A 19198-nucleotide genomic window follows, 5' to 3' on the forward strand; every position below is an offset into this window, starting at 1 on the left:
ACTATAAGACAAGCAATTCAAATTTGATTTTGAGAAAATTATTTTTTGTAATATCAAAAAAAGTTTTGTATGTCAAAATTTGCAATAGAATAACGAAAATAAGTGGTTTACTGTTAACCACGATTATTTGTAGTGAAACATACTTTACTTTAGTTTCAGACCTGCTGTTTTTCTTAACTCTTCCTTGCACAAGCGATTGTCACTAGTTAAAGTTTAACAAATAAGCTATTAAACTAGCGCTTACATTAAATCTTAGATACAGTTTCAATTGTTAAAACATTTTACAGGAATGTTCGGGCTTATATATTTCAACCAAATGACATAGAATATTGAAGACATGGAATGTTGTACTTAAGCGAGAATGAGTGTACACGTTTTCATGACACGGTAGCCATCAACCATTCCGTTCGCTTGAGCTAGTCACATCATGTTCTTTGTCTTATTAAACAACGGCTACAGACGATTTCGTAGGTTATGTCGTTAAAGTTAATTTTTCTACACGCATTGCCATTTAATCAAATGTAACATTTCCACTATAATCCCAGCCCGATAAACAGAACTTAATTAGCCAGAGTTGCGTTTCATGGAAAGTCCTAAGTCTAAGATTAGTATTTAGACCAAATCTGAGATAGATTCGGGATTCAAAGAATTTGTCATAGGTTACGACTCCTAAATTAATACTTGTTGAATTTCTTAATAGCCATGTATATTAGCATGAACACATTGTAGGTTTTTACGTATCTCTTAACTTTTCCCAGGAGATTGACATTAATTAATGTCAAAGTCCTTGACAAGAGAAAAAAATATTTATTGAAACGTTTTAAGTCCTATAATTTGTCCTGGGACTTGGGGTACGCTCAGGACTTTCTATGAAACACAGACAGGATCTAAAAATACAAGGTCATTCCATTAAAAGATTTAATCTAAATGAACATTCGTAAAGGTAGTATTGTGTTCGGATCTTCTCAAGGTATGCAGTGCACAGCTGACCTTTTCTTCGCAGGGGCGTCCGTGGCACGGTGGTTAATGTCGTCGATTTCAAACCACTTGCTCCTCAACGCTGTGGGTTCGAATCCCGACAGCGACTTTAGATTCTTTCATGTGGAGAAGCTATCCAGCTGGCTTGCTGAACGTCGGTGGTTCTACTCAGGTGCCCGTTCGTGCCTGAAATAATGCACGGAAGGGCACCCGAGGTCTTCCTCCACCAGTAAAGCTGGAACGTCGCAATATGACCTATACTGTGTCGATGTGACGTAAAACCGAAAAACCTTCCTTCGCAGCCATTTCATGCGTCTTGTGTTTTAAGAGATAATTCTTCATTTGACTCTATACATGTATATTGCAGTAAATAAAACAAGATATTTAGCTTGAGAGTTCGAAATCTCCTGGAACTATTTTTCACCAGCTAAAATTCTTTATTTCAAAATACAACGTACTGCCCCACAGCGTACAAATTTGATACCGCAGATTAACTTTAAAATGTATCTTTGTATCTTAAAACTTGCTTTAACATTATCATAAATCAATGAAAAAGAATACTTCGATTAAAAAGCATAGAAAAAATAATTTAAATCTCTGCATATGACTATTTTGTTTCTTATGAATGAAAGTTATTGAAATAAAATCAGAACTTTATTTTAAGCCCTGTAACACCGCACTTTGGGGTCAAACGCACTTTGGGGTCCGACCCCAAAGTGCGTTAAACTTCGCACCGCACTTTGGGGAGAAACGCACTTTGGGGTCAAAATCGAGAAATTGACCCCAAAGTGCGTTAATATGCTACATATCAACGCACTTTGGGTTCCAGAGGTCTAAAGGTGTCATCTGAGTTCTGCTTAAATACTGAGTACTGACGTATTTTGGATCGGAGACATTGAAATATTTGAAGTGGAGTTCAAGATGGCGGTCAATACTTTGATGTTGCTTAAAAGTTTCATTAATTTTACCACTTAAAATATCTAAAAATTGTGTTCATATAACAAAATTACAGTGGCATAGAAATGACATTTGCATTTTTTTTGTTTGTTTTTAGTTTTGCAAACATAGATTCTATTTTATCTAAGTTTTGCATACATATTTGTTTTCAGTTTTGAATACAAAATTTACATATTTTTTTTTAGTTTTGCATTCATATTTTATTTAAGATTTTCGTACAAATTGAGTTTTTATTTTTCGTACATATTTAAGTCAATCAAAACAGCCTTCACATTTCATAACAGCCCATAGTTGAGTATAAAACTAGCATAGTGGTTTGGTCACATTTCGACCCATTTTTGAATCGGCCCAGTCGTTTTCGGCTGCGCTAGTTTGGTTCCGTCGACCCTTTTCGGCCCATTTTTTAAATTATATGTATTTAAAATTATTGTGTTTTTATTATTATGTACTATTATATAAGTTTCTATTTGGAAAGGGCTTTTGATTGTGATCAGTTATTATTCCATTATTATGCACCACTCAACCACACCCCCTGAGAATAGCGGGGGGGGGGGCATTGACTTTAAACCAAGCCGACAACTGTTAAAATCTTCGCCATGTGGGGGATACTCAGGTAATAACTTTCTTGCCTTATGCCCCGGAACAGCGCAAACATCAAAAACACGATTCTTTTTTAACCCGCACTCCCCCGGGGGCAAAGGAAGTGGTTACAAATGACTATTCACAATAAAAGATCTAAATAGGTTCTTATATTCCACTGATTTAGAAAAAATGCTTAAAGCTTTGAAGGATTTTTATGAATTTTGGGTGAATTCTTTAGCACATCCAGATAATGTGGAGAAATTATATGCCAGGTGTGCCGGCTCAAGGTCGGGGTCACACCTACAGGTCAAAGGATTAAGACTTGGGTTTCTTGTTCGCTCCTTATCACCTAAATCCCATGAAGGATTTTAAGGCACCTTGTGTCAAATGTTAACCACATCGAGACCATATGCAGAACCTTTCTTTGGGTTACCGCGGACTATATATGTCTAAAAATGTTAATATTTTTTTGATACCTCCAAAAATGAAAATGTTTATATTTGCAAATGGCATTTGCAAATGGGGTACTGTAATTTACAGATGGCGCAGTGTTTCAAAATGGTGTTTTACAAATGGCGTAATTATCAAAACATCTACTTTGCAAATGGCGTCATGTAAAAATATGTACGAAAAAACAAAAACAAAATATGTACAAAAAACTAAAATAAAATATGTACGCAAAACTAAAATAAAATATGTATGCAAAACTAAAAAAGAATATGTATGCAAAATTTAAAAAAAGTTTGTATTCAAAACTAAAAAAGATATGTACGACAAACAAACAAAAAGTATGTACAAAAAAAGTATCAAAATAAAAATTGCAAATGTCACTTTTATGCCACCGTTCAAAATACTCTAGTACAGAAATTGTGTATTCCTAAAATTAAAAGATGCTGCGGAAAATATCCCGTTCTGTCAGTCATTTATTTGATAACTTTTGGTGCCATATTGAGCCCCATTTTAAATATTTTGGGAATGAAATAAAATGCAGTTAATATTTTTTTTCCAAAGAACTATAAATATACTCTATTGCAATGTTCTGGTGAAACATCAAGTTTTCGATCGGACTATAAATAGTGATTTTTACAAATACATTATTAAGCTTATCAACAAACTTAAGGGTTTTTGTAAGCTCCGTAACAACCGTTCGGCTGAGGCTTTTTAATGGGAAATCTTACATACTTCTTTGGAAAGAGCAAACATGAATTTTATAATGTTAAAATAATGGTACCTGAGAAATGTAAGATGCTTGTTACCTGAAAAAAGTAGCGATAAATGTGAATTTATTTGTCATAAAAGTAGTCAAAACAATGCTTTATTTGACTTCCATATAAAAAAAACTAATTCACTATAACTGTACTCATCATTGCCAAAAAGCAACAGTTGAAAAAGATAGTTCAGGTTATCGGCCAATGTGTATTTTTTGGATAATATAGAAGAACGTCAAAATAAAAAAGCTTTTTAGAAAAACAAATAAAAGCATAATGGGCCTTTAAAACGTTATTTTTAACCCTCGGGGGGATCGATACCCTACAATCCCCTCTATACCCCAGTGAGAATTTTACATTATTCTGAAGCTCCGTTCTTAGTGTGGGACTACTTAAATAATTGATATTTTTAGTACTGCCTGTACGCACTACTACTTAAAGCCGCATCTACACCTAGTCAGGATTCTTATGTGTCACATAAATGGCTATTTCAACATATTATCAGGCACATTTTTTACTGAAATGTTAAGAACTTATACCTTTGTCTATACTGAGACTATTATATTTTTATAAAATGTGTAATTAAAAAACGGGAAAAAGATGCATTTAGCTAAAAAACAATGGAGTTAATGAAAGGTGTACATTCGTTTAAAACAAATGGAAAATTTGAGAAAAAAATATTTTAAACTTAATAATTGATACAAATTCTTTGGTGATTTATTTGGTGAAAGTTCTTCACTTACTAATAAAGACAATCTAAATCCCTATTGATTCTACTATACTTTCAGGGCACATGTTTTGCGTCTATTTAATACCTTGTTTTTTGTTTACCATCTGCTTTGACTACAATATATTATTTAAAACATAATGAACAATAATTTTCTCTGACCCCAAAGTGCGGTCGTTTGCCTGATGTTAAAAAATGCATATGTACCTGTTTAACGCACTTTGGGGTCAAAATTGGACCCCAAAGTGCGTTTGACCCCAAAGTGCGGTGTTACAAAGCCCTTCATTCTTGTGCATTAAAGGCCCAAAACATGTATGCCTCAAATCATTTTATTTCTCAAAATCTTTGGTATCTTGTTACAGTTTAAAAAAACAACTTGTTTACCATGTAGATGAACTATTATTTGCTTCTTTTGCTCTGATAGAACTATAGTGAATTATTAATTTTGTATAATACTACTTTGTTTACATTTGCATCCTTTGTGACACATTACTGCACGTGCAACGCTACTTTCTTCAGTTATTAAATGTTTAACATGCTCTTAATCTATTATTAAAACATTTTAGATATATGTTTGACATTTCGGAAGGTCAATAATTACGTTCTACGTCGACCATCTGTATGATATTGTTTGTTCAGCACACATTTTAATTAACGTTGTTTAGGAATCAAATAATAATTATTTTCTCCCATATTCTCAAATGGATTATTTGACCGTAGATGATGCAAATCAACCAACGTTTCTTAAAATCAAACTCGTCTATTTCAAAGCAGGAAACCAGCCAATGATGTAGTAAATGAATCCAGATTACATAATACATATTCTTTGTCGATTGGTTTGAAGAAAACGCTATTCATAAGTTCTTTGTTTTATACATCATATTGGAATAAGAAATTATCAGACATTTGGGCATTACGACATTGTAAACTTAAGTCTGGAGTATACGTTAGGTCTAGAGGTAGTAGATACTGGTTATTATAAAATCCGAGTTGCCAAAGTCTAGGAAAATTACAAGAGTATTCAGAGTCTAGAGGCGTTGATAAATCATTATCGCTTCTGTATACAAAAGCAACCGCTTAAACAAGACAAAACAAACAAAAATGGTTTTAGAAGCTTTATCGAATATTTTATTCTATCATCTCATTACAACAAATACCCAACGATATAAATAGAGTTTAATATCATTTTCTCTTTAACCACTTCGACGAAATACGATCCAAGGATCTGAAAAATAGTTGACAATCTTACATAAGTCAATACGTTATCTTTTATTTTTTTTATAAAAAGCACTTAAGTATACTCATTAGAATTCTGAATTGTTTTAGTTGAAACGCGTTGCCGAAATATTTATCTAATTTACCTTTTTAAATGTCTATGTCCATTTTTAAATATTAGACAAATAGCAAGGAAATACTATCGCTGTCAGCTTTGGAGACCAGATACATGATAAAAATCTGCAGTTATGGGATGAGAACAAATATGCAAGTTTTACAATTGCTTACCTTACTACAGTTGTATCGAAAAATCCCAATCTTCTAAGAGCGTCTGTAAATACATTCCAGTCTTCATCAGCTAGAAGTATAATTTACAAGACAGTTCGTGATATGCATTAAAAGTGCAATGACTTTCGGTCAGGGTATCATTGGCGACAACTCGCATGCGAGGTAGACCATAACTGTACAGGATGTAGTTGAGAAGGGAATACAGTCTATTAAACTGAAAACCCAACCACTGTGCTCGACACACGTCTTATACATTTGTGCCGAATACTTTCAAATCCGCCCAGGAATATCATCTGTTGAGCAGACACAACCAACAATGTACTTTTTTTATAAAGGAATTTTAGTTATGACTGGACTACAACTGTCTACAAGTGTGACCTTGACCTTGAAGGTAAGGACACGATTCATGCGCGCGACACATCGTCATTATGTCGAATACATAAATGCGTTTTAATTTCTTTATCCATCCGAGAATGACAGAACTGTTGACCGGACATGGATCAGTGTACTTTTATAAAACTCATCATTATTATATCTACAAGTGTGACCTTGAACTTTTGAGTTGGGAACACGATTTTTGCATGCGACAGTCATCATTATGTGTAACACATTCAGATTCTCGGGTCAATATGATATGTTAACTGCTAATATTGTACTTGTTTTTTCCATAAAAAGAATTATCTGCCTGACAATCGAATTTTGTATGCAAGTAGCATCATATCTAAATTGTATTATATAGTAATTATGTTACATGTTGGACTAAAGTAACCTAATTATCATTTAAATAAAGTAAAAGGAAAATTAAATGGCACTATTAAAGCGGCCAAACACTGAAACAAACTTACTCAAGTATTTTTGTAGCACACTTTCTAAGTCCCCGATGTTCATGGTATACAGAAAAGTTTCGTAGTCCTTGTAGCCTTCAACAGTTTCTTTTACTATGTCCCCTACTAGATCACATAGCATCCAAAAACCTTGTGTATTCTCAAATGTGGCATTATGCCAAGGTAAGTTATTGTCGATATATCTATATAGGAAATCTGCTACTTTAGGACAAATGTGCATTTGCTCGATCATCTCGAACCTAAAAATAGACAGCTTATAAGTTGCAAAAGGTTAATAACAATATATGTGACATATACAAATTCATATTGTATATGAAATGATCATACTATAATAGAAATGAGTACGTACGTTTAGGTAGTATGTTTAAAGTCCAAGAGCATAGAAAAACAATAAATAATACCAGTATGTGTATACGATAATCATTTTCATTAATTTTATGTCGAGGTAATGCTGAAAATAGTGGCGCGACATTATAAAAACTTTATTTAGCATCTTGAAAGCTATTTTCATATTTGTATCCGTTTTTATGAAGGCAAGGACAGTTATTTTGTCAACCAACAATGCTAATGATATGACAATACCAGAACCATTGAGTAATATCACAATCCCTGTGGTGTTTTTCAACCTCTTACAACATCTATTTTTACCATTTCTATATAATTTGGGCTAAATCTTTATTTTGATAAATCAAAATGATAAGGCTATTTGAAAATGGATAAGTTTTTCAATTTCATGAGATACATATATAGACCACTTTCAAACTGTATACTTACTCATTTTTAAACGTCATGACTATTTTCCTGTGGTTCTCAATAATTTCATACGAAACCGGACACCAGATATCCCACAAAGACATTCGCACGGATTCCTTTAGCATATTCTCCCTGTCTTGTGGGTACATATCTTCCATATCAAAGTACCCTCTGAGGTTATCATACAGTCTGTGTGATGTAAAAGCAACGTCTGAAAGGGAAAGAATCTTGAATGAAGGTATATTGCCTGAAACATGTGTACTGAAGAAAACTAGACAATTAAATTCAAAGAAAGGAATTATGAATTTGAAATACTCGTATATTGTTTTGTGAATTTAACATTCTCGCACATATTGTAAATGTTTTAAAGTCCTTAAATTGAAAAATTATATTTCAGAGAGACATTCCCTGAAGTCCAAAAACGGGCTCCTGTAAATAACAAAGTTATTTGCAATAAACAATGTCAAGCCTGCTGGTGAAATGTTAGCCCTTTACCTGCTGAAATTCATAAATGGACTTTTCCAATTTCCCTTTTGTAACAGTCCATTATCAGTTTTAGTGAATAACAAGGTGAAAATTTGAAGTTGGCTAGCCATCAGAGCCTGGTCAGACTGCACGGATGTACTGTATACTGGTGGCTTAGAGAAAAACACTTTCTCCTTCAGCAGGGTAAATTTCTAATGCATTGCTTACCACGTAATCCGAATGTAAAGAGCAGTTCTATTGATTGGTCGAACAGATATCCGTGCAGTTCATTCAACGCCTTGGTTTGCAATGTCTTGTACATATGGTTGTAGTTGAGAGTCGAGTTGCGGCAAGATGTCCATGAACATTTTGTACCAAGAGCTATCCTCATTGTTCGTGTAATGTTCTCGTATATTCATCAAGGCTTCTACAATAGTGATAAATGACATGTATTCTTTTTTGACATAACATATTTTAAATAGATCCTAAACACAGGAGAGTACCTGATATAACATCACACGATGTTATAAGAGTTCTTATGATAACTGTGACGGAGTTCGTCGGAAAACATTTGTATATACTACATAAACACTCCTCAAAAATGGTAGTTTTCATCTTTAAAAGTGAGTTTTAGGTTCTTGTTATCATACGAACTTCATCCTTAGTATAACAGTTTCTCCCCAAAACCAAACAAAAAACTTATGAAACAGTGTACCTTGTACATAAGTTTTAAATAAAAACGCAAATCTTGTCTTTTGTTTAAGTTGGCGAATTCAGAAATCTTAATAATATTGGTTTTTGTTCTATTGCAAGATAAATACTTCTTAATATAATGTAATGAAGTCCTAAAAAAACAATATTGTATATGTTATAAATAGATCCGATGAAACTTAGAAATCTAGTATGAAACGTGAAAAACGTGCATCTTATACGTCGTTACCGACTACATGGTTTATAGCTAAGACAAATAAGTTAAATGGTCCGATGATCGGAATTTGAACAGGCGATGATATGCATCAAAATAGAGAACTTACTTGCAATTGCAACATCGACCACGTTTGCTGGACATCTCATTCTCTCATTTAGAATTGGTTTCATGAGCATTCTTGTAGCGTATACGGCCATTACCTCCGTATCTTCTACAACACGTGACACTTTACGCCATTCACTCATTAAGTCCTTTATGTCGCATTCTGGAAACTGGAAAAAATCTGGAAAAATCGTGATTTTTAAATACGCTTTAACTATAAATCTATGGCGGCAACTAATATTTTCCATGCGTGTATTACAGAACAAGATCAATCGGCACATCCGGACAGTCTGATCATGGTGTGTACTGTTCGTGTACTGTTCAGCCAGTACTTACTGAAGGTTTACCCAAATCAGAATAAAAGTACATACATATTGAGGATTAAAAAATCCTTATTTTTGAACGTTCTGTCGGAACAAATTAATTTCATCAACATTGTATTGCCGTTATGTTCAAAATGGAATTACATATTTAGGTTTTCATGTAGTAAATAGCATACACCTTAAGCATTTTATTCATTTTAATGCATAGAGACCTGGTAACTTATTAGGTATTCGTTTAACACAAAAGCTGGATTGTTACTATATCTGTTTTGCTTTATATCAAACACAAATACAAGTTCGTACCTTTCATGTCAACAGAGTCCATGTCATTTTCCATCATATAGGATACGTAATCTTTAAGTAAGTCTATAAGGTAGTTACTTCCAGGAAACATAAAAGCTTGTTGTATCTCGTAAAGGTCATCTTCCATTGGACCACGTGATGGTGGAATATTTGTCTCATTGATCATCCGTTTGTTGTTGACCTTTGAACTCCTCAAATTTGACGTAATCATGTTGGAGAGCCGCGGACCTCTACAGTGTACTGGAATAATATGTAAACGTTTTGATTTATATATATATATATGAGCCGCGTCACGACAAAACCAACATAGTGGGTTTGTGATCAGCATGAATCCAGACCAGCCTGCGCATTCGCGCAGTCTGATCAGGATCCATGCTGTTCGCTTAAAAAACCATTCTGTTTTCGAAGGTTTTAGTCTTAAAAACAAGAACTATCGGAGGACTGTAACGCTCGACTATTTCGAAAAGTTGTCACAAGGGTGTTTCATTGAGTAAAATAATGCTTACCTGTATGAATACATAAAATTGTCCGAAAAGGCACAAAACCCTTCAGTAGTTATGGAGATGCCAGCTTACAAGCAAAAAATTTACATAGAATTTCTAAGTAGAAAAAGGGGGCATAATTATGCAAAAAAGTAAATCAGAGTTATGGATCCATTCCCTTAAGTAGTTATCGAGATACCAGCTTACACGCAAAAACTTAACCAAAAATTTCTAAGTAGAAAAAGGGCATAATTATGTAAAAATGCAAATCAGAGTTATGGGACTTGTGCCAATCATCTAAGATAATAACAGAGAACAAGTGTGTAAAGTCTATTCTGCGAATAGTCGAGATAATAAGTATGACATGGTCTACCATCTAACACGTAAATAAGGTTAATCCGAATTTTATTACGTTTATAAGAATTATTTACCATAGGAACTCGAAAACGGGACCGCAGATTGCGGCGCATATTTTCGATCGTGTAACGGTTTTTAAAAACGTTTCAGCTACATCTAAATATCTTTTAGTATTATCCGAGTGTATGGACTCAAAAAATATATTATCAATTGAACCCAATCTGTCTCTTTTAAAACTGGTCAAATTTTACGGTATTATAAAAAAGACAAGGAGTGACATCCGCCATTTGCCGCAACGTTTTCGGCATGAGTTTATCCCCTTTGGCTACAATTGATTACTATTTTTTCAGAATTTTGTTCCCGTTATTTTTGTCAACTATCAGGTATCGTCCGGATATAACGTTAACGGTTTATTGTTTACACGTGTTGACATGTATAGGCGGCATTATAACGGGCGTATTCGTGTTTTGATTTGTTAACATGGAGAAAACAGACACTTTAGTAATATGGTCCAACTGATATTGCCTAACTGAAAAAGGTAATATTAAAACATGATTCATAGATAAATATTTTAGGCACTCATCTGGTATTCATTACTAAAAAAATTAAAACAAAAATCAAGCATATCAAGGGGAATAACTTACGCCGAACGTTGCGGCAAATGGCGGATGTCACTCCTTTTCTTTTTTCAATATACCGTAAATTTGACTGATTTTTAAATTAGCAGATTATATTAAATTGAGATTAGATAATTAAAGACCACCCGCTCGCATAGTATGAAAAGATATTCAAAGGTCGGGCAAACAATATGTAAAGTCGGTACGGATTCGGATTTATGCGCCGCAATATGCGGTCCTGTTCCAGAGTTCCTATGTTATTTACTTACGCTAGAATTTCCCCACATTATTGATCTTTTAGGGAGTTCTTTTAACGTTGTCAAAATAGTGGAAAACATGTTTTCATGTTCAACCAAGAGCCCGGTTTGAGCCGGGTGATGCTCCCCGAATAGGTTTTGGACACAGAAAAGTACACCTCTTGTAGTTTCAGAGTTATGTCCCTGGAAAATGTTCAAAGTGCAATCATTCCAAAATAAGGCAAGGCAGAGTTACTGTTCTTTGCACTGCACTTTTAATCAATGTGATCTATCAACCTACAAAGTTTCTTGATGATATCTCTTATGATTTCCGAGTTATGTCCCAGACAACTTCAAAAAGTAAAAATAAACAAAGGGCAATAACTCCAGAATTAGGCAAGGCAAAGTTATGATTCCTGATCACTGCACATCTAGCCATTGAGATATATCTACCTACAAAGTTTCATGTTGATATCTCTTATAGTTTTACAGCTATGTCCAGGACAAGATTTTTCTAAAAAGGGAGATAATTCAAAAAATGAGGCTTAACAGAGTTATGGTTCTTTTGCACTGCATCTTTACTCAATGAGATCTATCTGCCTACAATGTTTCATCTTGATATCTCTTATAGTTTAAGAGTTATGTTCCGGACAAAATTCAAAGTGTTAAGATAAACAAAGGGCAATAACTCCAAAATTAGGACAAAAAAGATTTAGCCTTTTTGGCATGCACATCTCCCCATTGAGATCTTTTTCCCCTTTACAAATTTTCATGTTGATATCTCAAATTTAATTTTTGGGGAATTTTTCCCCCGGACAAATTTTTTAAAAGGGGGGGAGTTTTAATTCAAAAACGGGGGCAAAATGGGAGTTATGTTTTTTTTGACTCTGCATTTCCCCCTCAATGCTCCCCCTACCACTGTAGACCCACCCCCCAAAAACCCAAGGGAAAAATTATGCTCCGGACAAGACAACGGACGGACGGACGGACAGGACAGACGGACAAGGCGCCGACTATATGCTCCCCCGAAATTTTTCGGGGGGCATAAAATGTGAACAGACTCTTATATGCAAAAATAATTTGACCCAAGGCTTTGCAAATTCAATTAAACCGTTCGACGATAGTTCAAAAAGTAATAGGACTAAGACTCATGTGTCTTCATATTCGATTAAATTTAGAATAATTTCATATATCGCAAAATGTTTTCTACAATTTGAGCGAGCATAAGTTTATTAAGTTATTGCGCTAGTATTCCCGGTGATGTTGAATAACTATGATAACACGCAGGACATGATCTCAAAAAGTTTTTGAAGCCAAATTCTTCTTCTAGTTTATTTATAATTTATTTGCTTTTTTTCTTCCCAATATATTCTACCAATACTAATGATAAAACTTAAACCAGCTAAGCAATGAACAGATGAACAGATGAATATGAGCCGCGTCACGTCAAAATCAACTCTACGCATGGATCCAGACCAGCCTCCGCATCCGCGCACTCTGATCAGGATCCATGCTGTTCGCTTACAAACTTTATTACAACTAGAGAAACTGATAGCGGACAGCATGGATCCTGATCAGACTGCGCGGATGCATTACGTTGGTTTTGTCGTGACGCGGCTCATATAATAATGCACAAATAACAGCGGCAGGTCTCTGAACTATTAAAAATACAAATTTACTCACCTAGGCACACAAAACTCAGCAACAAGATCACGATGAGGGTCTTCATTGTGAATATATGATGTCCAATGATGTTCCTGTCTGGTCTAAAAGCCTACAAATTTAACGTGTCCAAAACCTTGCTTTATATAGCACGTATAGTACACAGCAGTATTGTTTGAGGCCCTTCTGTCGGGTATAAAAAGAAGTAAATAAAAACAAGATTTTATAAAACAGATTTAACACAGTCTCTGAGAGAGAAAACAACAACAACAACAACAAAACAAAAACTAGAAACGCATCTTGGCGGGGTTATGTTGTGTTGTTACTGTTAGGTATAAATACATTTTTTTTCTTTAAAAATTAAATGCTCGATATTTAACAAATGCTGTTTAAGTGAATATAAAAACTTTTTTATTCTGAGTGGATAATTGAATACAGTTTCAAAAGATAGATGATTTAAGTCGTCAACTGTTTGAAATAAAACAGCTAATGACATGTAAGTTATCATTATCTATTTACATAAATATCTCCATGTTTATGATATCGTTTTACCACTGCTAAACTCGTAAATTTCTAGCGTGTTGTAAACCACTGCTAAAGTCTTAAATTTCTAGCGTGTTGTATACCACTGATAAACTCGTAAATGTCTAGCGTGTTGTATACCACTGCTAAACTCGAGCTATAGCGTGTTGTTTACCACTGCTAAACTCGTAAATGTGTAGCCTGTTGTATACCACTGCTAAACTCGAGGTCTAGCGTGTTGTTAAGCACTGCTAAACTCGTAAATGTCTAGCGTGTTCTATACCACTGCTTAACTCGTAAATGTGTAACTTGTTGTATACCACTGCTAAACTCGAGCTATAGCTTGTTGTTTACCACTGCTATACTCGTAAATATCTAGCATGTTGTATACCACTGCTAAATTCGTTAATGCCTAGCGTGTTGTATACTTTTGCTAAACTCGTAAATGCTTAGCATGTTGTATACCACTGCGTAACTCGAGCTTTAGCGTGTTGTTTACCACTGCTAAACTCTTAAATGTGTAGCTTGTTGTATACCACTGCTAAACTCGAGGTCTAGCGTGTTGTATACCACTGCTAAACTCGTAAATGTCTAGCGTGTTGTTTTCCATTGATAAACTCGTAAATGTCTGGCGTGTTGTATACCACTGCTAAACTCGTAAATGTCAAGAGTGTTGTATACAACTGCTTAACTCGTAAATGTCTAACGTGTTGTAGATCACTGCTAAACTCGTAAATGTCAAGCTGTTTGTATACAACTGCTTTACTCGTAAATGCCTAGCGTGTTGTATACCACTGCTAAACTCGTAAATGTCAAGCGTGTTGCAGACCACTGCTAAACTCGTCAATGTCTAGCTGTTTGTATACAACTGCTAAACTTGTAAACGTCTAGGGTGTGTTGTAGACCACTGCTTAACTCGTTAATGCCTAGCGTGTAGTATACCACTAATAATCTCGTAAATGTGCAACGTGTTGTAGACCACTGCTAATCTCGTAAATGTCTAGCGTGTTGTAAACCACTTGCTAAAACTCGTAAATGTCTAGCATGTTGTATACCACTGCTAAAACTCGTAAATGTCTAGCGTGTGGTATACCACTGCTTTACTCGTAAATGCCTAGCATGTTGTATACCACTGCTAAACTCGTAAATGTCTAGCGTGTTGTATACCACTGCTAAACCCGTAAATGTCTGGTCTGTTGTATACCACTGCTAAACTCGTATATGTCTAGCGTGTTGTATACCACTGCTAAACTCGTAAATGTCTAGCGTGTTGTTTACCACTGCTAAACTCGTAAATGTCTGGTCTGTTGTATACCACTGCTAAACTCGTTAATGTCTAGCATGTTGTATACCACTGCTAAACTCGTAAATGTCTAGCGTGTTGTTTATACCACTGCTTTACTCGTAAATGTCTAGCATGTTGTATACCACTGCTAAACTCGTAAATGTCTAGCGTGTTGTATACCACTGCTAAACTCGTAAATGTCTGGTCTGTTGTATACCACTGCTAAACTTCGTAAATGCCTAGCGTGTTATATACCACTACTAAACTCGTAAATGCCTAGCGTGTTGTATACCACTGATAAACTCGTAAATGTCTAGTGTGTTGTATACCACTGTAAACTCGTAAATGTCTAGCGTGTTGTATACCACTGTAAACTCGTAAATGTCTAGCGTGTTGTATACTACTGTTAAAACTCGTAAATGTCTGGCCTGTTGTATTACCACTGCTAAACTCGTAAATGTCTAGCGTGTTGTATACCACTGCTAAACTCGTTAAATGTCTGGCCTGTTGTAGACCACTGCTAAACTCGGTAAATGTCTAGCGTGTTGTAAAACCACTGCTAAACTCGTAAATGTCTAGCATGTTGTATACCACTGCTAAACTCGTAAATGTCTAGCGTGTTGTATACCACTGCTAAACTCGTAAATGTCTGGCCTGTTGTATACCACTGCTAAACTCGTAAATGTCTAGCGTGTTGTAATACCACCGCTAAACTCGTAAATGTCTGGCTGTTGTATACCACTGCTAAACTCGTAAATGTCTAGCATTGTTGTATACCACTGCTAAACTCGTAAATGTCTGGCCTGTTGTATACCACTGCTAAACTCGTAAATGTCTAGCGTGTTGTTTACCACTGCTAAACTCGTAAATGTCTAGCCTGTTGTATACCACTGCTAAACTCGTAAATGTCTAGCGTGTTGTATACCACTGCTAAACTCGTAAATGTCTAGCATGTTGTATACTACTGTTAAACTCGTAAATGTCTGGCCTGTTGTATACCACTGCTAAAACTCGTAAATGTCTAGCGTGTTGTTTACCACTGCTAAACTCGTAAATGTCTAGCGTGTTGTTTGCCACTGCTAAACTCGTAAATGTCTGGCCTGTTGTATACCACTGCTTAACTCGTAAATGTTTAGCGTGTTGTTATGTACGAACCTAAAATGAATGAAGGAAAAAGATTTGATGTTGTCGTTATCGCTTAATCAATTACAACATAGAATTACGAATGAAGTTGGTTAGGAAATTGACGCTCCATGTGATTAACGTTAAAGTAGGTATAGACATATCAGTTGTTTTGAAAAATTTCAAATTTAAATAATAAAAGGTGAATATAGGTGACTCAGAATTGAAAGATTCTACACCATATGGGCCTCATAATATGAACATGTATTTATTTAAGTACACGCATGGGTTTCTCGTGCTAAACAGAGTAGTAACTATAATTAGGTACACGGTGGGATTTAAAGGTGTATTCTTCAGTTTTAAAATGTTTCACGTAACCAACAAAGTACAGTGGTAGCAAATGGTTTAATAAACGACTAGTATAGCTGATGTTTAATATAATATAAACAAGAAAAAAATAGTATAAGTGCAGATAACTGCCTCGAACTTTTAGCCAATTCTTTCAGTATTAGCTTCCCTTGAAAACTTGCTTGTTATATTGAAATTAGTATCACATGTCAGCTTATATGACAGTGATATTACTTACCCTCGAATCAGAATGTCACGCCTCGGCATCCGTTTCAAGTGACAGTATCATTATCATACGTACTGTCATGGACGTCTTTAAATCATTCATCTGATAATCGTATATCCTAACTCCACTTAGACGATGATTTTCCGGCCTTCATTACATAAATGTTATTTTTAATAGTTTAGTTACTTCAAAAAAAGATATGAAAAATATCAGTTAATGTCACTCTCCACACATAAACTTTTAGATGCTAATAATGTACTTGTGTTGATTGTAAAACATTTATTACTTACATATTGCATGTTTGCTGATAATTCAGTGTTTGTGGACAATATACTATGTATAAGTCTTTAATAAAAGTATGTTCTGTTATGTTCTGTCGTCACATTATGTAAACCCTGGAAAAAATGAGCCAATCAATGAGCATGCTATAGAGTGACGCGGGTACCTAATACCTGCACTCAAGTTAACGCACTGTGCGCTTATATGTATACAATTTAACTCTTGCACACTTTCAAACGAAGGTCCCCAAACTATGATACACGTTTTATTTGATCATAGATTAGTGAACGTATCACGGAAAGAGATAACATATTCATTCAGATGACCGTAGACTGGTATTCTGGGTTTTTTTATTTTTGCCTATGATACAAAAGAAATATACATCAAAACACTTGGCAATCTGATTTATACCCATCGTACAATTCGGATAGACTCGTGCTCCGATGCTCTTTCTTTTGCATAGACAACTTTCGACACAATACGTCGACCTAATAACGTATTTTGTGTTTGATTTTAATTTTTGAAGGATTTTCTTTAAATGTTGACCTACATTTTGTACTTTTCATGCTAACTTTCATTTCAATTTTACTAAAATAATCGGCATAGTGTTCCGGATTGGTGTTTTAAATAATCTTAACGACGGTTAACAATGACGTAACCAATGCGCTCTAATAAAGGATAAATCACACATCCATTGTTTTCTTTCAACTATATTAAGGACATATTCAAATATAATATGCTTTATCAATATGTGTTTCTTTTTTACAAACGTTTTATTATCGGCGACTAAGTACATTTACATTGTAGATTTTTTCCCAGACACAGCCTGCTATAATACATCCGGTTTCCCATTAAACGTTTCCTCTTATATCCTTGAATGTTTCTATTTCAGCATTTAACCGACGTATGAGTTCCGTTGCCAGAAATGTAACTGGTAACAGCGGCGCTCTGAATGAAACTTTAAACAAACTTGCAACTTTTTAAAACAAACATAAACAACCATGTTTCAAAACAAATCAATTAGTATTTCTTCTACCGGTATTTATAAAATAGTTCAAATAGAAAAAAATATGTCAACTCACCGAAGATTAGGCGTGCAATAAACTTTTGAATTGAATTGAATTTTAAGTTAAACAAATTCTATAGCTATAAGAGGGTTAAAGATGAAATATTATGAATACTCCTTTGTAATATATGAGGCTTTATTTTTTTCCAGAAAACTGAAGATTTACTTACGTCAGTTTAAAGCGGAAATCAATTTTTGACAAATATATTTTTCCATCAATTATTAACCAATCGTTGTGCATTACTTAAATACCCCGTTGTCAAACAAAGTTATGCATGTCTTGCACCGCATGACGCTTAAGATTAGTTAAGAATAACGACAAGACAAGAGTGAAACGAAATCACTAAAGTGAAATTATTTTAAAAAGAAACGAGTTCTATGGAGATGCTAATCTGAAGAAAAAAACAAAAACAAACAAACACAACAATTTTAACCTATAACAAACCAAAGGTGAGTAATGTATGTAAAGTCCATATTTTAATTTGGCCCTCTGACTATACAGAGGACATCATTACAACATTCATTAATTCAACAAAACAAACTACAGCATATTTAGCAACAATTTCAATTTCAACTCGGTACGGCAATATGGTTGTGACTGTACTTTGGGAACAGCAGATGTCTCGGCGACTCGGGTGTCGCATGTAAATTATAAGTCTGATAACTAGCTAACCAGATAATCCAGACTATCACTGGACTTTGTGTTTTATAAGATAGTCATATGTCTGTTTACTGCATTATCAAATACATGTATAAAGACCGACTCAATTTGATTCACTAAATGTGACAAATACCCCCTCCCCCCTACCATTTAATAAACTATTAGTTATACGTAATTCAAGAACAAATTCAGATAAAAGACCAAGGTTACATGAAGGTTTTTCCCAACGATTGTTATGTCTAAATATGAATCAAATCTGTTTATAAATAAACAAAGATTATGCCAATTGAATGAAAATTCAATCTTTTTTACATTTCTGAAAATAAAATTTCAGTACTTTTTTCTCACCTACGATTTGCTTGAAATATTTTTGTTCATTTGGAAGTATGCAAATTTAAAGGTCAAAGTCTTAATTGCCATTCCTCCTAGAAAATTTTACATTCATTCGTTTCTGAGAAGAGGTCAATATCATGTAAAGTTCAAGGTCTAGTTAATTCTGACCAATTTAGTGATATCATTTAGGTATTTACTAAAAGGTTTACTGATTACAAAATATCCAATAATAAAAAGATTTATATTAAATTATTTGATACTTACTGATGATGATGATGATGATGATGATGATGATGATGACTTGGATGATCACTTTGAATTCATGATT

The 19198-nt window shown here is 34.4% G+C and overlaps 1 protein-coding gene across 1 annotated transcript; it reads right to left on the reverse strand.

Annotated features, from left to right (window-relative positions):
* Positions 1 to 5564: 5564 nt before the first annotated feature.
* LOC132745762 (uncharacterized) lies at positions 5565 to 13209 on the reverse strand. The gene is made up of 8 exons (XM_060734735.1): positions 13050 to 13209; positions 9675 to 9914; positions 9053 to 9229; positions 8247 to 8445; positions 7575 to 7764; positions 6801 to 7039; positions 5956 to 6025; positions 5565 to 5677 (listed from the first exon to the last, which is right to left on the reverse strand). Exons 4-8 carry the CDS (start codon positions 8407 to 8409, stop codon positions 5635 to 5637), a joined length of 705 nt encoding a protein of 234 aa, XP_060590718.1. The 5' UTR covers positions 8410 to 8445; positions 9053 to 9229; positions 9675 to 9914; positions 13050 to 13209; the 3' UTR covers positions 5565 to 5634.
* Between the last annotated feature and the right edge of the window lie 5989 nt (positions 13210 to 19198).

This window comes from Ruditapes philippinarum, unplaced genomic scaffold (genome assembly GCF_026571515.1).
Source record: "Ruditapes philippinarum isolate M1 unplaced genomic scaffold, ASM2657151v2 ctg7543_1_1_1_1, whole genome shotgun sequence".
In the NCBI taxonomy this organism is placed as follows: domain Eukaryota; kingdom Metazoa; phylum Mollusca; class Bivalvia; order Venerida; family Veneridae; genus Ruditapes; species Ruditapes philippinarum.